This window comes from Bos taurus, chromosome 10, assembly GCF_002263795.3.
Source record: "Bos taurus isolate L1 Dominette 01449 registration number 42190680 breed Hereford chromosome 10, ARS-UCD2.0, whole genome shotgun sequence".
Lineage (NCBI taxonomy): Eukaryota > Metazoa > Chordata > Mammalia > Artiodactyla > Bovidae > Bos > Bos taurus.
Window position 1 is genome coordinate 100,531,696 of NC_037337.1, and position 24,691 is coordinate 100,556,386.

General features: G+C 39.8%; 1 protein-coding gene across 1 annotated transcript in view; it reads left to right on the forward strand.

Moving 5' to 3' along the window:
* The window catches only part of TTC8 (tetratricopeptide repeat domain 8), a 46,761-nt gene that overhangs the window by 16,213 nt on the left and 5,857 nt on the right, over window positions 1-24,691 (forward strand). The window contains exons 8-11 of the mRNA XM_059890965.1: window positions 9,347-9,434; window positions 12,062-12,172; window positions 22,560-22,699; window positions 24,334-24,508. Coding sequence (XP_059746948.1) covers window positions 9,347-9,434; window positions 12,062-12,172; window positions 22,560-22,699; window positions 24,334-24,508 — 514 coding nt within the window. The remainder of the gene's footprint in view (window positions 1-9,346; window positions 9,435-12,061; window positions 12,173-22,559; window positions 22,700-24,333; window positions 24,509-24,691) is intronic.

The window sequence follows — 24,691 nt, forward strand, 5'->3', positions numbered from 1 at the left end:
CGTGTTTTCCTTTTTGGTTAAACCTAACTACTCGGCATCCCCCTAACATGCTGTGGACTTTCCTTCTTGTGTGCTTGTGCACCCCAGCCCACCCTACCTCACTGTCGAAATCTTGCCCATTCCTTCCTCGCTGGAACTTAGTTCGTTCCTCCTTTGTGCTCTCAAAGTACGTTTTTTCCTCATTGGCCATAATGCAATTAGATTTATTTTAAAATATGTTTTGTTTCAGTCTTAATTGGTGCCTTCAGTACATGGTTGTTATCTTCATTTTTGCAACTCCTTAACATCATTAAATGTGCATGCGGTTGGTCCTTGACAATGTTTATTGAATTAAATTGGAGAGAAAAACTTGGCAGTTGGTGGAAATTATCTCTGGACTCTGACTCTTTGATATTGTCCTATGTTTATGAACTTGACTGATGTTTTCATTATCCCTAGACGTTCTTTATACATGGCGCCCACTCCATTTCCTTTGCACAAGAACCCATGTGGTGAATTCCTTTTTGATAGGATTAGAGGAAATGATCTCTTAAGGATATAGTAATAAAACACATATGACTCATCCTTCTTTCCTTTCTTTGGTTTCCAGGTACTTCAGTAGCTCTGATTGCTTGTTTTTTAATTTCTTTATTCTTCATTGTTTTTTCTAAAATCTAGTTCTGTTTTCATATTCTTTTTTTATATGTATCTTTTTATTGTAATCCCTATAAAATTATTTTTTGCAAGAGACAACTTATTAGTTAAAAATATGCAAACTAAATAGGTGTTTATGGAATTCAGTGATTGAACTTCAGCCATGTATTTAAGACTTAAATGTTCAGTTGAAACTCTGTATAAATATGCTGTTCTTCAGAACTTCAGAGTTCTCTGATAACATTTTATGAACATTCCTTGTAAAAGTTGCAGGGCTTTTGAAGCAATAGGGGCTTGTACCACATCATACATCTGCTAACTTTAGGCCAGACTGTAGGGTCAGTTTAACTTCTTTGTCCCACATTGTCCAACATCTCTTTGGGTATAGTTATACCAGTGCTTAAGGTTTAGGTTAGGAAAAAAGAACACAGCTATTCTTTCAAGCCTTTAAATGAAAGTAACATAATAGACCATATTGTATACTGTTTTGTCTTTATTTCATAAATAAAAGCATTATCATAAAGTGCCTAAGTAGCTCCCACATGTCTGGGATGAGTAGTTATGAGAAAGCCCAACAGATCTATTAAGGACAGGCTGAAGTGTGCTTTAGCAATTGATTTCATGGTAATAAAATGTTCCCTGGGCAGAAGTGGGTGTTGACATCAGGACAGTTGTATTTAAGCAAGGAACAAATCTCAGATTCATAGACTAGGACAATCAGTATCAGAGACAAAAAAAGGGAAAGAAAATGTTGTGGAATAATAAAATGGTATAGCTATATTACTCAAGTGGAAGTTAACTGATTACCTCAAAATTGTTTAGAGTTTAAAAATGGGCTTATGCAGAGTCAAAAAAGGTAACTTGAAACAAGTGAAAACTGAAATTATAACACATCAAAACTTATGGAATGCAGCAAAAACTGCATCCTAAGAGAGAAGTACCGAGCAATAAATGCCTACTCAGGAAACAAGAAAATTCTCAAATAAGCAACCTAACTTTGCATCTCAAGTAACTAGAAAAAGAAGAACAGATAAAGCTCAAAGTTAGTAGAAGGAAGGAAATAACAAAGATCAGAATGGAAATAAATGAAATAGGACCATGAGAAGGATCATGATTATGAGTAAGTGGGATTATTCCAGGTCTGTAAGGATGGTTCAGCATATGCAAATCAATGTAATATATCACATTAACAAAAACGTATAAAAATCATACAATTATCTCAATGGATGCAGAGAGAGCATTTGACAAAGTCCAGCATCAGTTATGATAAAAACTCCTAACAAAGTGGGTGTAGAAGGAATGTACCTCCACACAGTAAAGGCCGTGAATGACAAGCCTGTAGCTGAAGTCGCACTCACTGGCATTGAAAGCTTTTGCTCTGTAAGATGAAGGGTAAGATAAGGATGCCCACTGGCTCTGTTTTTACTGAACATACTATTGGAAGTCCTAGACAGAGGAGTTAGGCAAGAAGAAGAAATAAAAGGCATCCACATCGGAAAAGAAGTAAAACTGTCTGTTTATAGCAAGTGTGATGCTATATATAGAATATCCTAAAGACTCCACCAAAAAACTGTTGGAAATAATAAGTAAATTCAGTAAACTTGTAGGATACAAAATCTGTTGCTTTCTATACCTTAATAACAATGAAATTAAGAAAATAGGCCCATTTACAATTCCATCAAAAAATAAAACACCTAGGAATAAATTTAACCAAAGAGATGAAAATACTTGTACACCAAAAACTAAAATATTAATGAAAGAAATTGATGAAGCCGTAAGTAAATTGAAAGATATTTCACATTCTTGGATTAGAAGAATTATTATTATTAAAATGCCCATAGTGCATGAAAGCAATCTACAGATTCAGTGCAATCATTATCAAAATTATAGTGGCATTTTTCACAGAAGTAGAGCAAGCAGTTCTAAAACTTGTATGGAACCACAGCAGACCCTGAAGAGCCAAAACAATCTTGAGAAAGAAAAACAAAGCTGGAGGCATTACATTCCCTGATTTCAAACCAATTACAGAGCTATAGGGACCAAAACATCACTACGAACAAAGTTAGTGGAGGTGATGGAATTCCAGTTGAGCTATTTCATATCCTAACAGATGATGCTATGAAAGTGCTGCACTCAATATGCCACCAAATTTGGAAAACTCAGCAGTGGCCATAGGACTGGAAAATGTCAGTTTTCATTCCAGTCCCAAAGAAAGGCAATGCCAACGAATGTTCAAATTACTGCAAAATTGCACTCATCTCACATGCTAGCAAAGTAATGCTCAAAATTCTCCAAGCCAGGCCTCAGCAATACATGAACCATGAACTTCCAGATGTTCAAGCTGGTTTTAGAAAAGGCAGAGGAACCAGAGATCAAATGGCCAACATCCGCTGGATCACTGAAAAGGCAAGAGAGTTCCAGAAAAACATCTATTTCTGCTTTATTGACTATGCCAAAGCCTTTGACTGTGTGGATCATAATAAACTGGAAAATTCTGAAAGAGATTGGAATTCCAGACCACCTGACCTGCCTCCTGAGGAATCTGTATGCAGGTCAGGAAGCAACAGTTAGAACTGGGCATGGAGCAACAGACTGGTTCCAAATAGGAAAAGCAGTATGTCAAGGCTGTATATTGTTACCCTGCTTATTTAACTTATATGCAGAGTACATCAGGAGAAACGCTGGGCTGGAAGAAGCACAAGCTGGAATCAAGATTGCCAGGAGAAATATCAATAACCTCAGATACGCAGATGATACCACCCTTATGGCAGAAAGTGAAGAAAAACTAAAAAGCCTCTTGATGAAAGTGAAAGAGGAGAGTGAAAAAGTTGGCTTAAGACTCAACATTCAGAAAACGAAGATCATGGCATCCAGTCCCATCACTTAATGCAAATAGATGGGGAAACAATGGAAACAGTGAGAGACTTTATTTTGGGGGGCTCCAAAATCACTGCAGATGATGACTACAGCCATGAAATTAAAAGACTCTTGCTCCTTGAAAGAAAAGCTATCATCAACCTAGAAACCATGTTAAAAAGCAAAGACATTACTTTGCCAGCAAAGGTCCATCCAGTCAAAGCTATGGTTTTTCCAGTAGTCATGTATGGATGTGAGAGTTGGGCTATAAAGAAAGCTGAGCACCAAAGAATTGATGCTTTTGAAATGTGCAAGGAGATCCAGCCAGTCTATCCTAAGGGAGATCAGTCCTGGGTGTTCATTGGAAGGACTGATATTGAAGCTGAAACCCCGATACTTTGGCCACCTCATGCGAAGAGTTGACTCATTGGAAAAGACTCTGATGCTGGGAGGGATTGGGGGCAGGAGTAGAAGGGGCCGACAGAGGATGAGATGGCTGGATGGCATCACCAACTTGATGGACATGAGTTTGGGTAAACTCTGGCAGTTAGTGAGGGACAGGGAGGCCTGGCGTGCTGTGATTCATGGGGTCGCAAAGAGTTGGACACAACTGAGTGACAACTGAACTGAACATATACAAAAAGTGTTAACATACACAAAACATATATCACGAACTCACGAAAATTAATAGAAAAAAAAAACAAAACTAGAGCACTGTCATTAAAAAATGGGCAGAGGCTCTGAAAAGACTTTTTTTCTAAAAAAGACAAGAGGCCCAACAGGTACATGAAAAGGTGCTCCACAACTAATCCTCGGAGAAACGCAAGTCAAAACCACAGTGAGATTGTCATCTCACATCGGTTAGAATGACTGTTACTGAAAAGACTAGAAATCACAAGTGTTGGCAGGATGTGAGGGAAAGAGAACCCTCATGAGCTGGTGGTGGAAGTGTGAATGAGTGCAGCCACAAGGAACACAGTATGGAGGTTCCCGAAAACATGAAAAATGTGCTTGAAATTAACATTTTAAATTAATTAAATTTTAAAATTAATTTTAAGTTAATTAAAAATTGCTGTACCATGTGCTTCAGCAGTTCTCATTCTGAATATCTGTCTGAATAAATGAAAACACTGACTTGAAGAAAAGATACCCGCATCACCATGTTCATTGCAGCATTAATAGCCAAGATATGGAAACAATCTAGTGCCCATGAAATCTTGCTGTTCGAGATGGCATGGATGGGTTTGGAGGGCATTATGCTAAGTAAACTAAGTCTCGTAGAGAAAGACAAATACCCTATGATCTCCCTTATATGAGGAACCAAAAATAATTAACAAAGTTTATAGATACAGAGGACAGATTGGTAGTTGCCTGCGGTTGAGACTAGAGGTGGTCAGATTGGTAGCAGAAGTCAAAAGGTTCAAACATCAATTATAAAATAAATAAGTTGTGGGAATGTCACATAGAGCATGGCAGCCTTGTTAATAATGCTGTATTGTGTGTGCAAAATTTTCTAACCAAGTAAAACTTAAACGTTCTTATCACAAGAAAAAAAATTCTGTAACTGTGTGTGGTGATGGATGTTAATTAGACTTATTGTGATCATCTTGCAATATGTACAAATATCAGATTATTATGTTACATGCCTGAAAAGTTGATATAATGTTATATGGCAATTATATTGAGTTGGCCAAAAAGTTCCTTCTGTTTTTTAAATTAAAAATAAAAGACACATTTTTCAAGACCAAAATAAATGGAAATCCGAAGGTGGAATGTCTGGTCAATATGGCAGAGAAATCAGAACTACTCAGCCACGCTGTAACAATTTTTGCCTGGTCATCAAACAAACGTGGTCTTGCACGATCTTGATGAAAGACTGCATTTTCTGTTGACTAATTCTGCACGCTTTTTGTCGAGTGCTGCTTTTAGTTGGTCTAATTGGGAGCAGTACTTGTTGGAATTAATCATTAGGTTTTCCAGAAACAGCTCATAATACAGGACTCCTTTCCAATCCCAGCATATACACAACATCAGCTTCTTTGGATGAAGACTGGCTTTTGGTGTGGTTGGTGGTGGTACATTTCACTTGCCCCACAATCTCTATCATCCCACACGATTGTACAGTATCCACTTTTCATCACCTGCCACAATTTGTTTTAAAAATGGAGCATTTTCCTTATGTGTAAGTAGAGAAGCACATCAGAAATCCAGTCAAGATTTTTTTCTGCTCAACTTATTTGGAACCCAAACATCAAAATGATTAACATACCACACTGGTATAAATGATTTTCAGCACTTGGTTTCAGCATGTCCTGTGAGAAATCTCCAGCACGTAACTTCAGAAACCACTTTTGACTCATTTGATCAGTCACAGCACCTTCTCTACATGCTGCTTTTTTTTTTTCTGCATTTCAGTTGCATTTTTTTTATCTTTCTTGAAATAATAAAGCATAGTATTCTGAAAATGTTGCTTTTTTTCTTCTATCTTTAGTATTAAAATGACTGTACAAAAATTCACCAGTTTTGATTTTTTTTTTTTAATGCACACAGATATGACAGCTGTCACAACCTAACAAAATTGTTTTGAATGAAGTTAAAGGATGAGATGGCTGGATGACATCACTGACTCCAGGGACATGAGTCTGGGTGAACTCTGGGAGTTGGTGATGGACAGGGAGGCCTGGCGTGCTGCGATTCATGGGGTCGCAAAGAGTCGGACACGACTGAGCGACTGATCTGATCTGATCTGAAAGACAATTAAGCAAATGGCACTCCATTCCAGTACTCTTTCCTGGAAAATCCCACGGACGGAGGAGCCTGGTGGGCTGCAGTCCATGGGGTCACTAAGAGTCGGACCCGACTGAGCGACTTCACTTTCACTTTTCACTTTCAGGCATTGGAGAAGGAAATGGCACCCCACTCCAGTGTTCTTGCCTGGAGAATCCAGGGACGGGGGAGCCTGGTGGGCTGCCATCTATGGGGTCGCACAGAGTCGGACACAACTGAAGCTACTTAGCAGCAGCAGCAGCAGAGCCATCTTAACGAAAAAAACCGAATGAACCTTTTGGCCAACCCAGTACCTCAGTTTTTAAAAATGGGCTTTTATTCTGGGAGGTGGGTCATAGAGGATCCTGCTGTGATGTATGTCAGAGAGTGTTTTGCCTATGTTCTCCTCTAGGAGTTTTATAGTTTCTGGTCTTATGTTTAGACCTTTAATCCATTTTGAGTTTATTTTTGTGTATGGTGTTAGAAAGTGTTCTAGTTTCATTCTTTTACAAGTGGTTGACCAGTTTTCCCAGCACCACTTGTTAAAGAGATTGTCTTTAATCCATTGTATATTCTTGCCTCCTTTTCAAAGATAAGGTGTCCATACGTGCGTGGATTTATCTCTGGGCTTTCTATTTTGTTCCATTGATCTATATTTCTGTCTTTGTGCCAGTACCATACTGTCTTGATAACTGTGGCTTTGTAGTAGAGCCTGAAGTCAGGTAGGTTGATTCCTCCAGTTCCATTCTTCTTTCTCAAGATCGCTTTGGCTATTCGAGGTTTTTTGTATTTCCATACAAATTGTGAAATTATTTGTTCTAGCTCTGTGAAGAATACTGTTGGTAGCTTGATAGGGATTGCATTGAATCTATAAATTGCTTTGGGTAGTATACTCATTTTCACTATATTGATTCTTCCAATCCATGAACATGGTATATTTCTCCATCTATTAGTGTCCTCTTTGATTTCTTTCACCAGTGTTTTATAGTTTTCTATATATAGGTCTTTAGTTTCTTTAGGTAGATATATTCCTAAGTATTTTATTCTTTCCGTTGCAATGGTGAATGGAATTGTTTCCTTAATTTCTCTTTCTGTTTTCTCATTATTAGTGTATAGGAATGCAAGGGATTTCTGTGTGTTGATTTTATATTCTGCAACTTTACTATAGTCATTGATTAGTTCTAGTAATTTTCTAGTGGAGTCTTTAGGGTTTTCTATGTAGAGGATCATGTCATCTGCAAATAGTGAGAGTTTTACTTCTTCTTTTCCAATTTGGATTCCTTTTATTTCTTTTTCTGCTCTGATTGCTGTGGCCAAAACTTCCAAAACTATGTTGAATAGTAATGGTGAAAGTGGGCACCCTTGTCTTGTTCCTGACTTTAGAGGAAATGCTTTCAATTTTTCACCATTGAGGATAATGTTTGCTGTGGGTTTGTCATATATAGCTTTTATTATGTTGAGGTATGTTCCTTCTATTCCTGCTTTCTGGAGAGTTTGGAAATAAAAGCAAAAATAAACAAATGGGACCTAATTAACCTTAAAAGCTTCTGCACATCAAAGGAAACTATCAGCAAGGTGAAAAGACAGCCTTCAGAATGGGAGAAAATAATAGCAAATGAAGCAACTGACAAACAACTAATCTCAAAAATATACAAGCAACTCCTACAGCTCAACTCCAGAAAAATAAATGACCCAATTAAAAAATGGGCCAAAGAACTAAATAGACATTTCTCTAAAGAAGACATACAGATGGCTAAAAAACACATGAAAAGATGCTCAACATCACTCATTATCAGAGAAATGCAAATCAAGACCACTATGAGGTACCATTTCACACCAGTCAGAATGGCTGCGATCCAAAAGTCTACAAATAATAAATGTTGGAGAGGGTGTGGAGAAAAGGGAACCCTCTTACACTGTTGGTGGGAATGCAAACTAGTACAGCCACTATGGAGGACAGTGTGGAGATTCCTTAAAAAACTGGAAATAGAACTGCCTTATGATCCAGCAATCCCACTGCTGGGCATACACACTGAGGAAACCAGAAGGGAAAGAGACACGTGTACCCCAATGTTCATTGCAGCACTGTTTATAATAGCCAGGACATGGAAGCAACCTAGATGTCCATCAGCAGATGAATGGATAAGAAAGCTGTGGTACATATACACAATGGAGTATTACTCAGCCATTAAAAAGAATACATTTGAATCAGTTCTAATGAGGTGGATGAAACTGGAGCCTATTATACAGAGTGAAGTAAGCCAGAAGGAAAAACACCAATACAGTATACTAACGCATATATATGGAATTTAGAAAGATGATAACAATAACCCTGTGTACGAGACAGCAAAAGAGACACTGATGTATGGAACAATCTTATGAACTCTGTGGGAGAGGGAGAGGGTGGGAAGATTTGGGAGAATGGCATTGAAACATGTAGAATATCATGTATGAAACGAGAAACCAGTCCAGGTTCAACGCACGATACTGGATGCTTGGGGCTAGTGCACGGGGACGACCCAGAGGGATGGTATGGGGAGGGAGGAGGGAGGAGGGTTCAGGATGGGGAGCACATGTATACCTGTGATGGATTCATTTTGATATTTGGCAAAACTAATACAATTATGTAAAGTTTAAAAATAAAATTAAAAAATAAATAAATAAAAATGGGCTTTTATCTCAAAGTAGATGTTTTTCAAAAAAATGTCATCTTCAGTTCTTCCAATAAAATGGAGGCTCTGAGCATTTCTTTTTTTTTTTTTTTTTTTTATTTTATTTTTAAACTTTACATAATCGTGTGACATGTCAGCTGACACAAGCAATTTGGTTGGTGACTCACTGGCATCCTGCTCTGATTAGGCTTCAGACAGACTCTACACCCCATTTAAGTGTTCAGACAGTGAATATGGGAATGCCGGCATCTTTTGTCTAACCTGTATAAACATGCATGTGTGCATATAACATTGCCTTCATGGTACATGCTTACTCTTAACAGATGTACTTTGTCTCTAATTCATATCCTCGGTATGAATGAATGCTGGTAGTATTTGTTTTAAATTGATTGTCTAATTTTTAAAATGGTTGTTCTTAGGTTAGGATTGTATCGGGAAGCAGAGAAACAGTTTAAATCAGCCCTGAAGCAGCAAGAAATGGTAGATACATTTCTCTACTTGGCAAAAGTAAGTATTCTTAAATTGAGTGGAATTTGTCTTCTCTGGATAAATGTTTAAATTCCAACCAGCACATGGGGAGAGTTGCCAGTTTCTGTAAGAACAGTTGGCAAGTTAATGTGTTCGGACTTAACATTTTTTTTTTTTAATGGTAAGGGAAAAGGTGAGAACATTCGGAGGATAACCATCTCAGGAAGAATCGGTTGCCAGGGAAAGTAAGACAGCCTCTTTGAAATATTACCCGTTCGATTGGGAGAACATACTACAGGCCTACTATCCCCAGGGGTCACAAGCCCTAGAGAGGTGTTTTTCTACAACACATTTGTTTCCCGTGTCAGCAGACTATAGAGAACAGGATTGTTTTTATGTAGGTCTTTCACTTTTTGGCTCTGTCATTATAACAAAAACAGTATTTCCCCTTTATTGAGCACCTACTCAGTGTAAGGTATTTTATCAAGTCTTTTCCACATGTAATTTAATTAAACTTTCTTAGCAACACTGCTTTAACATTTCCTTTGTACTGTTGAGGAAAAGGAGACTTAAGAGGATAAGTGAAGATTTTCAGTCTCACTTGCCTGTTAAGAGCCAGCATTCAAACCCAGGGGGCTTCCCCAGTGGCTCAGCAGTAAAGAGTCTGCCTTTCATTGCCGGAGACTCGGGAGATGGGAGTTCAGTCCCTGAGTCAGGAAGATCCCCTGGAGATGGAAATGGCAACCCACTCCAGTATTCTTGCCAGGAAAATCCCATGGACAGAGGAGCCTGGCGGGCTACAGTCCACAGAGTCACAGAAGAGTCAGACACGACTGAGAGACTAAACAACAACAATTCAAACCCAGGACTTTCTGATTCTAGAGCCTGAGTGCCACCCACAGCCACAATAGAAGTGAAGGACCACCTGGAATTTTCAGTATTGGAATAAGTGACTACTTTACCCTCACCAAGGCTACTTTAGAAGAAGCATTTGATGAAGTGGTGGTTAGGACATCATCTTGTATTAATATATCTTTAAGAATTTCTTAAATTTAAAAAGTGTTGTAAAGGAGGTTGAAAAGAAGGCAGAAAAGGAAGTGCATCTGCTGCTGCTGCTGCTAAGTCACTTCAGTCCATGGGATTTTCCAGGCAAGAGCACTGGAGTGGGGTGCCATTGCCTTCTCCAAAGGAAGTGCTACTATTTTCCAAATATGGTATTAATGTTAGCATACTAACAGAATCAAAGGGAAGTTCTGCCATATAAACTTACTGTGCTGGCTTAGTATGTTTATAGTAGTTTTTAAAAAATGTTTGAAACTCTAATATCTAAGTGTCTTTATACATTATATGTTAAATTCTAAAAAGGTTTCTAAACATCACAGTAAAGTTTTCTGACAGCTTGAAATTATAATTCAGGTTACAGTATTTGACTATTATCTTCTTAATTGATAATTACTTGCCATGTGGTTAAAAATGTACTTTTTATTTTAACTATTGTTAAATACATGGTTTGATTATTTTTTCATAAATTGATTTGCTTAACTCTGTTGTTGCCTATGTGACTATATAGGGTTACAATTTACTTGTTTTTTTTAATATGTGAAGGAATTATTGCTAAGTAATTGGAGACCAAGCAGATTTTAGGAACCACGTTATTTCTTATAATTTAAGCTTGTTAATTTAAGAATTATTAAATATTTTATATTACTTCACATATGGAATTATATTACTTATTATATTTTAAAAAGCAATTCAGAAGCATGTAAGGTAAACATTGAAAAGTTTTCATCCATACCCTTTCCTCTAGTCTCATTGTTTATCAGTAAACACTGCAGGCAGTTTTGTGTGTCTCCATTTGGGCTTCTTCAAAGCACAGTCTAAATGTTTAGGAAGAAATGGAGGATCCAAGATCATGAAGAAAATAAAATGTCATCATCTTATGTTTCTATACACAGAACTGTAGTTCTCCTTTTAGAAGTTCCTAATAGGTTGTGGTTTATCCACGCTGAATATCTCATTGCTAATTAAGTGGTGGAAACTGTTAAACGGGAGTATCGAGTGCTAACCCTCTCAACTCCCTGCCCCTCTACCCTGCACATGTGTTTCCTTCTACTTCTCAGGGTCCTTCTCCCCAACTCCTCCAGAGGCTTCCCCAGCTGCTGCTCCTCAGACTTTCCCCTGGGGCATGCCCTCTTTCTCCAGCATCTTCAAAATCAGCCTCACAATTGGCCCTTCGTGCCTGCCTGTAGACACACTTAGGTCTGTCCTATCCTAAAAAAGATTTTCCCCTGATCCTCTCTTTTTTAAAAATCAATGTATTTTAATTGCAGGATAATTGTTTTACAGCATGTGATAGTATTGGGCGTACATCAGCATCCTTTTCTAGTTACTCTCTAGTCTGTGTGACGGTAGTAAGCCCACAGTAAGTGTTTGCTGAAGGAATAAATGAATAAATGTGTCACACACAGCATGAGGAGATATAACTATACATCATTATTGGAAATTAATCCTACGCATTTCTGAAAAATGTTTACTGTAATATCTAGGAGATAATTTGTTACTAAGCAATAATTTTAAGTTTGTCATAATGAAAAAAATAATAATAAATTTGTCATAATGAATACTGTTATTTTAAGTCCTTTTGTTGAAGTGTATCCTGGTTTTAGGTTTACATCTCATTGGATCAGCCCTTGACTGCTTTAAATCTTTTCAAACAAGGCTTAGACAAGTTTCCAGGAGAGGTAACCCTACTTTGTGGAATTGCCAGGATCTATGAGGTAAGGTTCCTATCTTTCAAAAAGTTGACATACAATTGAGGTTATATGCTACTTAAGTAAGTTCATAGTCCCTTGGGGTCTTATAAAATGTAACATTTTGTAAAATTATGATTGTTGGCCAGTGATTTACGAACAGAATAAGAGATTTTAGTGTATACATTAAACAAACTTAACTTTTTATGATGAAGTATTTCAAACACACAGAGGGTATAGAGAATGGTATGAGATAGGAATTTGAATTAGTGCCTCCCTCTGCATAGTTGGTTGTCCCAGCACATTAACTGATCCTCCTCTCAGGTCTGTACTGTCAAGCAGCAGGGTTTTTTTCTGTGTATGTGGTAGATATGTTTTGGGTTTTCTATTCTGTTCTGTTGGTCTGCTCGTCTATCCTTACACCAATATTATACCATCTTAACTCCTGTAGCTTTATTATACTTACTCTTTGGGAGGGCTTTGTTCATCTTCATTAGGAATGTCTTGGCTATTTTGGACTTTTGTTTATTCTGGTAAATTTTAGAGCCATTTTTGTCAAATTTCATGAAAAGCCCCATTGAGTTGTTCTCGCTGCTGCCTAATTAAGGTAGCTTCATAATAATTCTTGATGTCAGGTGGGGAAATTCTACCACCTGTTGTTCCCAGTTGGTTATGCTTGGCCCTTTGCTCTTCCATATTAAAAAACCCTGTTGGCATGTGGATTGGAATTGCATTGAATGTAAGAATGATGGGGGTGGAGGGTCTGCTTTTCTTCCCAAGGGGGATCATGATATAACTTTCCATTTACTTTAGGCCTTTTGTTGTTGTTGTTGTCTTTCAATGAATATCTTGTAATTATCTTCATAAATGTTTTGTTGAGAGTCCCCAAAACCACTGTGAGGTTCAGTGATTTATTAGGTCTCGGGACTCGGCACACAGTTGTACTCATAGCCATGATTTTTTGTAGCAAAAGGATACAAAGCAAAATCAGTAAAGGGAAAAGGCATGTGGGGCAAAGTTCAGAGGAAACCAGACACAGGCTTTCAAGAGTTCCCCTCTCACCCACCCCGACCCCTGGTGGTTAGGGTTACAGAGGACACATTTGATCTTCCTGCAAGTTGTGGCAACATGTGTGAAGCACTGTCTGCCAGAGAAGCTCATCAGAGACCTGGGATCCATCACATAAAGAAGGCTGAGCGCTGATGCTTTCGAACTGTGGTGCTGCAGAAGACTTGAGAGTCCCTTGGACCGCAAGGAGAGCAAACCAGTCCATCCTAAAGGAAGTCAGTCCTGAATATTCACTAGAAGGGCTGATACTGAAGCTCCACCTGATGGGAAGACCCGACTCATTGGAAAAGACCCTGATGCTGGGAAAGATTGAAGGCAGGAGGAGAAAGGGATGACAGAAGATGAGATGGTAGGATGGCATCACCACCTCAATGGACATGAGTTTGAGCAAACTCCGGGAGATAGTGAAGAACAGGGAAGCCTGGTGTGCTGCAGTTCTTGGGGTCTCAGAGAGTCGGACACGACTTAGCGACTGAACAACAACAATCTGTTACTGGGGGCTGGCCATAGAGGGAGGCACCGTCTGCCTATCACGTACCAGGACCCCAGACTCCAAGAAGTGAAGCAGGTGTTTGTACACCACATGCAGGTGTAGTGAGCCACGCTATCATTTGGGGAAAGTTATATAAGCATAGGGCACTAGCTGGGCTTCCCAGGTGGCGCCAACGGTAAAGAATCCGTGTGCCAGTGCAGGAGATGTAAGAGACACAGGTTCAGGCCCTGGGTTGGGAGGATCCCATGGAGGAAGGCGTGACGACCCAGTCCAGCGTTCTTGCCTGGAGGATCCCAAGGACTGAGGGGCCTGGTGGGCTGTAGTCCATAGGGTGGCAAAGAGTCAGACACGATTGAAGCGACTTAGCACTCACGCACGCACACACGCACAGGGCGCTAGCCAGGTTCTAAGTTACTGACCAGGGGCCAGCCTTTCAAGCAGGCCTTTCTAAGAGTAGCAGTCCCAGGCTTACTGTGTTAACTCTTTTCTGCACAGATGTATTTGTGGGAAAATTGTGAATGAACTGCTCTTTTTTTCTCTTGTGTTTTCTATGGTCATTTCTGGTGAGTGGTAATGTAGTAATTTAAGTTGATTTGATACTAAAACTTGGCTAAATAGTCTTTTTAATAACATCATAGATTCTCTTAGATTTTCTAAGTAAATAAAACAATCATCTGCAAATGTACATAGTTTTATCTCTTAATTTCAGTTATTTTACTTAAAAAAACTTAATTTAACAGAAGCATCTTTGTTCTCTTTTAAATTTCTTGAAATGCTGGGTATGATCTTTTAAAATTATTTTGTTAGAAAAAAGAATGGAAAGTATTAATAGTTTCCATACCTGGGTAGTAGTGTGTGAATGGTTTTTATTTTATTTTCCAGATTTTCTGTAATTAACATGTATTACTTGTAATATGAAAACAACAAATATTTTCCTTAAATTGTTTAGAAATAGCTTCTCCTTGTGAAATGTAATTTTGATAAGCATATAAATAGAAACGTTTGACCATTCTCTAAAAAAGCAATATCAGTATCTCTGTATCTTTAGTTGTGTAACCTTAAATTGAACATGAACAAGATTTTGACCAAGAAGCTTAGGAAGGAAATAGAGTCCATTCTGAAAGCTGCAAAATTCATGGTGGTGACTGTCTTGATGCAGTTGGAATTGTTTGTGCCTTTTGTTCCTTCTGCCCTTCTCAGGTGGAAGCTGCTGTTAGAAGGAACTGGTGGGAAGGATTCCTTCCACGCTCCCATTACAGTGATCGTTGCTATGGCTGGGACAGGGAGCGGGTCTGGAGTGGATTCTTTAACCGGCTACCTTCTTCCTTCCCCTGCTCTGGGTCTGGCCGGGACTTGGAGGAGCACATTCTTTTATAAGGGTGACAGGGGAAGGCTTTGTGAGAAAAAGTAGAATCTGAATTTTTACTCAAAAGAAGAAAGAAGTGAAAAGAGAGCATCCTAGTTTTGAGGATGACATCGTGTACAAATAGGGTGTCCGAGGACTGAGCACAGACTTGGAACAGCTGGACGCAGCACTTCCCCTTGAATTTACATGGTTAATTTCACTTATGGCAAAGTTTGCCTTACAAAGATTTCCATTGTGTTCCTTTTCTCCTTATGTAACAGTGGATTGAGGGTTAATTAGTAAAGTTTGGTTCTTAGCCTTGGAGCTTACACAGCATATGCCTTTAGGGATTTTTGTATATCATACTTTTCTCTGGAGGGAGTTTTTTCCTTTATGTTCTTTTTATTTTTTATCACTTTCATTTTGATCTTGTTTTTTTTAAATGAGCATGTTGTGCTGCCTATTATTTATTGATTGTTCTGTACAGAATCTTGTTTTAAATGATTTATCCTTGCTAAATTTATTTGGTTGTGGTTTTACTTTTTCTTGGGGCCTTTTGTTTATTCATTTGAAAGGCAGGCCTTTATTTGAACTATTCTGTGTTAAAAGGTTCAAATAAAGGCCTGTCTTGCTTCCCTGGTGGCTCAGACGGTAAAGAATCCGCCTGCAATGCGGGAGAGCTGGTTTGATCCCTGGGTTGGGAAGATCCCCTGGAGGAGGGCATGGCAACCCACTCCAGTATTCTTGCCTGGAGAATTCAATGGACAGAGGAGCCTGGCAGGTTACAGTTCAAGGAGTCGCAAAGAGTTGGACACGACTGAGTGGCTAAGCACAGCACGCTGCAAATGTTAAAAGGTGTTTGAAACTGAATAATTACCCTAGGAAATATTGTTCTCATGGTCCTTGAACTTTACTGTATATAGAAATGACTTTGGGAGTGTTTGAGAGTGAGGCCCATCTTCCTCCTCCTGACTCACACGTCCTGGAAAGTGGGATACAGGCTTTTGTCTGCTGAGCAAGCTCACAAGGTGATTCTGATATATAACAGAGTTTGAGAATCATAGCAAAATTCACTTCCCTAAGTTATTTACAGTTTTGTTTTAAATAACTAAAACCCAGTGTTGATATTCTGTTCAGTTCAGTCACTCAGTCATGTCCAACTCTTTGCAACCCCATGGACTGCAGCATGCTAGGCCTCCCTGTCCATCACCAATTCCCAGAGTTGACTCAAACTCATGTCCATCAAGTTGGTGATGCCATCCAACCATCTCATCCTCTGTTGTCCCCTTCTCCTCCCGCCTTCAATCTTTCCCAGCATCAGGGTCTTTTCAGATGAGTCAGTTCTTTAATTTAACTCAGATGATATTCTGTGGATTAGTTTGAAAAATAACCACTAATAACTACTGTAATAATCACTTAAATGATAGTTGAAGTGATATTTGTATGTTTGAAAATATTATTTTAAATCTACATTTATAAAATTTATTCTTAAGCTACTATAAACAGTTCTAATGCTGGAATAGATTAAAGAAAGGACAGAAATAGAATCTGTGTGTATTCATACATATGAAAATTTATGTGATAAAGACTGTCAATTAAACCAACTGGATTATTGGATTTTTTAATAACTTCAGAATAGAGCTGGATGAGTAATGAGTTCTTATCCTGAAAGAACACATTGCTGGGACTTCCCTGGTGATCCACACTCCAAATGCAGGGGGACTGTGTTTGATCCCTGGTCAGGGAACTAGATCTCACCTGCCTCAACTGAAGAGTTCAGGTGCCGCAACCAAAGACTCTGCATGCCACTATGAAGACCTGGGGCAGCCAAATAAATAAATACTTAAAAAAAAAAAAAAAAAAGAACCCATTGCTACCAGGTGACTAGAAGATTTAAAACCATGAATGTTTCAGAAGAAATACAGATGAATTATTTATATAAACTTGAATTGGGGAAGACCTTTCTAAACATGATACTAATTCAGAAAGCCATAATAGAAAAAATTTATCAATATGAGAACATAAAGGTTAAATTTTCTATGCTGTAAAAACGAAAATACAAATAAAAGCAAACCCTAACAAAACAGGTAAAAATATCAAACAGGGAACATATTTGCCATACCTGGGACAGGGAAGAAAAGGGTACTTTTACTCTCTTCACTTTATATGTTGCTCAACAATTGCTGGGTTTCAGGTGGTTTATAGATTGATGGGAGAATTACACACCGACACATAAGTGTGCACATCCACGCTTATAAATTCTCATTTTGGTCAAGAACATAAGCATGGAAACCAGAACAGGTATTTCCTCAGAGCACTGGTGGGGGTGAGACCATGGTGTGGCCCTTGTCTTTGCAGCCCACACGGTGACCTGGCCCCTCTCCATGCACGTGGTCGCTCCAGAGCTGAGACAGCAGCCAGACTCCGGCCGCAGTTCAGCTACACCAGCGCCCTTTCGTCCTGGTGTTGACTGACACACGCCTGGAAGGACTCAAGCAAACCACCTGTGCTTTCCCTGTGAAGGGAATGTTCACGAACACGTGGCCTTCCTGGGTTGTGAGCGCAAGTCCGCGTCAGCACGCGTTCATCGTCAGGGAGGAGAAAGCAGGCAGTGCCCAGTGACCCTGGAGCCACAGCTGTGTCTCCAGCTCTCCTGAGCCCCAAGGGCAGTTTCCCACCCGAGCCCCTCACACAAACCAACAATGAGAAGACAAGAGCTGGGACCGCAAAGCTGACAAAAGGCGTGAATCCGCAGTTCGCAGGGAACAAGATGTGTGGTGTGTCGAGTGCTAACCTCAGTGATAATTAAGGAAATGAAAGCTGAAACAACAGTGTCACTTTTTACTTAAGGATGACTAAGTTTCATGGCATTTAAGGTTGTCGAGGGCGTAGAGGAACAGATGTCACATATGAACATTATTGCTGGGCGCGTACACTGGTACAACCCATTTGGAGGCTATTTGCAGTTACTTATGAGATTTTTAAATGTGCATTTAAGTTTATTTAATATCAGCACATATTTTATAACAACTTTGAGAAATTTCATATAAGGTTGTCAAAGACATGTGTGTCTGTTCAGTCGCTAAGTCGTGTCCAGCACTTTTGCAGCCCCTTTGAATGTAGCCCGCCAGGCTCTTCTGTCCGTGGGATTCTCCAGGCCAGAATAGTGGAGTGGGTTGCCATGTCCTTCTCCAGGACATCTTCCCGACCCAGGGATCGAACCCTCATCTCCTGCACTGGCAGGCAGATGTTCTTCACCACTAAGCTGGTGGGGAAGCCCCAAAGACATGTTAGTTTCAGTCTAAAATTCCTAGAGATTACATAAGTTAAGTCCATGACCATCAATCAAGCATGCAGACATTCTAAGGCATTTTTTAAAAACTGAAGTATAATTGTTTATAGAAGTGTCTTAATTTCAGGTATGCAAAGTGGAAACAGACTTACAGACATAGGAGACAAACTTAATGGTTACCAGAGGGAAGAGGGGGTGGTGTGGGTGGCAGATATAGACTTCTGAGGTAGTTTTATTGAACCAAAGCCTTGAAACGGCTGACCACTAGGGCTGGAGTCTTTTTTGAATTGGGTGTTACCACCTGTGGCAGACTGAATTTTCTGCCTCCCTACCCACGCACAGTCTTAGGTTGAAGCCCCAGCCCCCTGTGGAGGGTGTCTAGAGACAGGGCCTTGGGGAGATAATTAGGGTTAGATGAGCTCATGAGGGTGGGTCCTCATGATGGGATTAGTGCCCCTATATGGCCAGACACCATTCCTTCCCCACAAATGGGTCTGGATTCCATATATATGCGTTAATATATGAGATTTGTTTTTCTGACTTATTTCACTCTGTATAACGGGCTCTAGGTTTATCCACCTCACTAGAAGTGACTCAAACTTGTTGTTTTTTATGCTAAGTAATTCTCCATTGTGTATACATACCCACACGCACGTATCGCAGATGTAGAGAATGGACTGTGAACACAGTGGGGAGGGAGAGCGTGGGACAAACGGGGAAGTGGTGTCAACATTTATACAGTACCATGTGTAAAAGGGGTAGCTGGTGAGAGGCTGCTGTATGACACAGGAAGCCCAGCCTGAGGCTCTGTGATGACCTCGAGGGCTGGGATGAGGGGAGGGGTGGAAGGTTTGGGAGGGAGGGGATAGATATATAATTATGGCTGATTTGTGTTTTATGCAGAAACAAAAACACAACATTGTAAAGATATTTTTTAAAAGACCCCAGAAAGCAGTTGAGTGCTCTCTCTCTCTCACACAAGGACACAGTGAGAAGGTGGCCCTCTGAGCCAGGAAGAAAGTCCTCACTAAAACGCTATGACGTCAGCTCTGTGACCTTGGACTTCAAGCCTCCAGAACTGTGAGGACAGAAATTCCTGTTGTTTAAGCCACTCCGTCTATGGTAGTTTGTTACGGCAGCCTGAGTAGACGAGCACACCAAGTTCGGCACCTCTGACACTGAATGAAGCCTTGCGCTGTGGAGTGCTGTTGCTGTCTGAATGTCCTCTTTGGAAAAAAAACCTATTCAGGTCTTCTGTCTGCTTTTTAATTGGGTTATTTGTTTTTTGATATTGCGTTGTATGAGCTGTTTATATGTTTTGGATACTAACCACTCATCAGTCATCTAATTCGCATATATTTTCACCCATTCATTAGGTTGTTTCTATTCTGTCAATGGTTTTCTTTGCTGTGCAGAAGCTTTTAAGTCTATTTAGGTCCCATTTGGTTATTTTTGCTTTTTCTTCCTTTGCTTTGGGAGACAGATCCAGAAAAAGTAGTGCTATGATATGTGTCAGAGACTATTCTGCCTGTGTTTTCTTCTAGGAGTTTTATGGTTTCTGGTCTTACATTTTGGTCTTTAGTCCATTTTGAGTTGCAGCCAGCAGGGGCTGCTCATCCTCACCGTGTACAGGCTCCTCAAGTGGTGGCTTCTCTTGTCGTGGAGCAAGGGCTCCAGGCACGCGGGCACAGGAGCTGTGGGACGTGGGCTCAGGAGCTGTGGCGCGCGGGCTCAGTAATGGTGACACACGGGCTTAGTTGCCCTGAAGCATATGGAATCTTCCCAGACCAGGGATCGACCCCCTGTCCTCTGTATAAGTAGGCAGATTCTTAACCGCTGGACCACCAGTGGTTAAATCCTTGACTTTATTTTTGAATATAGTGTGAGAGAATTTTCCAACTTCATTCTTTTACATGTAGTGCACCAGTTATTGAAGACACTGTCTTTTCTCCACTGTATATTCTTGCCTCCTTTGTGGTAGATTAATTGACCATAATAAGTACGTGGTTTTACTTCTGGGCTCTCTGTTCCAATGATCTATTAATATACGTCTCTTTTTGTGCCAGCACCATACTGTTTTGATTATTGTAGCTTTGTAGTGCAGTCTCAAATCAGGAAGCATGATTCCTCCAGCTTCTTCTTCTTCTTTCTTCATATTGTTTTGACTATTCAGGGTCTTTCTTGTCTCCATACAAATTTTAAAATTATTTGTTCCAGTTCTGTGAAAAATGCCATTGCTAGTTTGATAGAGCGGAGAAGGCAATGGCACCCCACTCCAGTACTCTTGCCTGGAAAATCCCATGGACGGAGGAGCCTGGTAGGCTGCAGTCCATGGAGTCGCTAAGAGTCAGACACGACTGAGCGACTTCACTTTCACTTTTCACTTTCATGCATTGGAGAAGGAAATGGCAACCCACTTCAGTGTTCTTGCCTGGAGAATCCCAGGGACGGGGGAGCCTGGTGGGCTGCCGTCTATGGCGTCACACAGAGTGAGACAGGACTGAAGCAACAGCAGCAGCAGCAGTTTGATAGAGATTGAATTGAATCTGTAGATTGCCTTGGGTGGTATAGTCATTTTAACTGTATTGATTCTTCAAATCTAAGAATATGCTGTATCTTTCCATCTGTTTGTTTTGTCTTCAGTTTCTTTCATTAGTGTCTTAAAGTTTTCCAGGTATAGGTCTTTTACCTCCTTAAGGTAGGTTTGTTCCTAGTATTTTGTTCTTTTTTATGTGATGGTAAATAGGATGTTTCCTTAATTTCTCTTTCTGATAGTTTGTTGTTAATGCATAGAAATGCAATAGATTTCTATATATATGTTTGTATCCTGAAGTGTTACCAACTTCATTGATGAGCTCCAGTAGTTTTCTGGTGGTATCTTTAGGAATTTCTATGTATAATATCATGTCATCTGTAAATAGTGATAGTTTTATTTCTTCCTTTCCAATTTGGATTCCTTTTATTTCTTTTTCTTCTCTGGTTGCTGTGGCTAGGACTTCCAATACTAAGTTGAATAAAAGTGGTGAGAGTGGGCCTCCTCGTCTTATTCCTGATCTTAGAAAAAATGCAGAAATCCTCAACAAAATATTAACTGAATCTGACAATACGTTAAAAGGATCATACACCATCATCAAGCAGGATTTATCTCAGGGATGCAAGGATTTTTCAATATTTGCAAATCAATCAATGTGATATCCATCTTTACAAATTGAAGAATAAAAACCATATCTTAATAGATGCAGAAAAGCTTTTGAGAAAATTCAACATCCATTTATGATAAGAATTCTCCAGAAAGAGGTCATAGAGGAATCATACCTCATCATAATAAAGTCCACGTATGACAGATCCACAGCTGACATCAGACTTAATGATGAAAAGCTGAAAGGCCTTCTTCTAAGACAGCAAGTGTTCACGTGCTTGTCTTCCTACCAGATGTAACCTCCTTGAGGACAGTGCCGCTGTCTTTCTGTGTCCAAGGGGGATTGGTCCCAGGATACCCCTGGGTTGTCAAGATCTGTGGATGCTCCAGTCCCTTATATAATGTGGCAGAGTATTTGCATATAACCTGCCCACATCTATCTGTATACTTCATTTATTTAAAAATTTTTATCTGTCTGTGTTGGGTGTTAGTTACTTCACATGGGATCTTTCACTGTGGTGCGTGGGTTCTCTCGTTGCAGCACATGGCCGTTGTTGCTGCACAGCCTGTGGGGTCTCCCTGCATTCCCTGCATTGCAAGGAGGATTCGTAACCCCTGGGCCTCCGGGAAGTCCCCATGTGTATACTTTAAATCACCTCTAGATCGCTTATGATGCCTAATGCAATACAAATGCTATGTAAATAGCTGGAGATGCAAAGTAAATGGTATATAAATAATTTCCAGTGCAGCAAACTCAAGTTTTGCTTTTTGGAACTTTCTGGAATTTTTTTCTAAATATTTTTGATCTGTGGCTCACCGAACTCATGAAAGCGAAACTACAGATGCGGGGCGGGGGTGGGTGGTGACTGTAATTTTATCCTTTTGTTCACATTGTGTCCTAGAACAGGGCCTAGAACAGAGTCTGGGCCTAGAACAGAGTCTGGCTGTGGTAGGCTCTTACTGAATATTGAATTGGAAAAAATACTGAATTGAATAAAATAATGTAAGCCAGTCATCACTAACAATTTCTTGTTGAATATTAATACAGTATTGCTCTTCCCTCTTGATGGAGAATAGGAGATGAACAATATTTCATCAGCTACTGAATACTACAAAGAGGTTTTGAAACAAGACAATACTCATGTGGAAGCCATTGCGTGCATTGGAAGCAACCACTTCTACACTGATCAGCCAGAAGTAGCGCTCCGGTTTTACAGGTGCACTCTACGTTCAGTTTGTAAAACTGCTTTCCTGTGAAATAGTGATGCAAAAAGTGATACAGATGGACGAAGATGCAGGGAAATAATGTGTGGGCCATGTTTATATGAGACTAAGAAGTGATACAGATGAACGAAGACGCAGGGAAATAATGTGTGGGCCATGCTTATATGAGACTAAAAAGTGATACAGATGAACGAAGACGCAGGGAAGTAATGTGTGGGCCATGTTTATATGAGACTAAAAATTCAGGCACCCAGATGGGAAATAATGTGTGGGCCATGTTTATATGAGACTAAAAAGTGATACAGATGAACGAAGATGCAGGGAAATAACGTGTGGGCCATGCTTATATGAGACTAAAAAGTGATACAGATGAACGAAGACGCAGGGAAATAATGTGTGGGCCATGCTTATATGAGACTAAACATTCAGGCACCCAGGTGTTTTATGACTACTGAACCTATTTCTAAATAATTTGGAAATGCAGAAGTATTTAGCATCTTGCAGAAACACACCTGGATAAATGCCTACGTTTAACACCATGTCCGTGTATGTGAATTGGCCATTTTGTCATCAACCAATAGCAACAGTTACCAGAAGCTTCCACGTCACTGCCTCCACTGATATCACTGTTCAGTTCAGTTCAGTTCAGTACCACTGTCCATAGTGTCAAAACCTCAAAGGTGAAATAATAATGTGATTTGTGAAGAGTAGTGGACCCCAGGCTCTAAAGTTGTGATGAGCACCTTAAAACAGAATCCCACAAATACGTTTGCAAAATCTAAATAAGTTATGTTCACTGGTTCTTTGAGCACATACTTATTTTATCCTATAGATGGTTTCTGAGATTAATTTTTAAATTATGACTTCCTCTTCAGCCCTTGGGTAATAAACAGGGAGGTAACTGGCAGCTGACAGGAGTTCTTTCTAAGTATATGTTGGAGCACAAAAGAGAATAATGTGAATCCCAGCCTGTGCCCACACAGCCGTCTCTACTCCCCTACCCCCGGAGCGGGTCACGGGTTCCTCAGGGCAGCTGGGATGATTTTGACATGCTTGTCGGAACTCTCTCATCCTTCGGGATTAATGATGAATAGAAGCAAAATAGGGTTCTTGAGCTGCAGCGTGAAAGCTAAACGGGGAACATCGGGATCCCCCGACAGTCTTGTCTTCCTGAGTGGGAGCTCACTGGAGGTCACTGGATGTAGCTGAACCACACAACACAACCAGAATCCAACTCAGCCGAAAACTCCGGAGGCTAAACAGAGGCCTCGAGCTTGGTTAGAAGGTCTTAGAAATTTCCCTTCCGAGCCTGAGGACAGAGTGTGCAGGGGTTTTACTTTATGTGACTATTTATTTATTATTTTGATACTCTAGCAAAGCTTTTGGGGGGGAAAAAAAAGTCAGTTATTTCTGACTTTGCCTCTGGATACATTTCTCATGACTGGAACCATTACAAAAGACATGCTTTTGAATTTGCTTTAAACTCTTTTTCATTTACTATAATACTTTTTGTTCTTTGGAGGCTATTAAAAACGTATAAAATGAATTCATTTCTAACTTTGTAAAAAATATGTCAATATCTGTAAAGTTGATCTGACGCCAGAGAGTGTGTGTTCTTTTCAAAAAGGCGACTCCTCCAGATGGGTGTTTACAACTGCCAGCTTTTTAACAACCTGGGGCTGTGTTGCTTCTACGCCCAGCAGTACGATATGACTCTGACCTCGTTTGAACGTGCCCTTTCTCTGGCTGAAAATGAAGAAGAGGTAGCTGACGTCTGGTACAACTTGGGACACGTCGCTGTGGTACGTTGTTTCCCTGATATAGTTTCTGTTCTAGAAAAGGTAGCCACACGTTAGTCTTGAAGACATTTTCGTGTACTGGAAATCCAGGTTTGGTTACAGTCCTTATACCAATTTATAGAGATTTCTGGGAGTCACCCAAAGTCGTTTTACATCCCCAGGTTAATCCCCTTACGTACAAGTCAC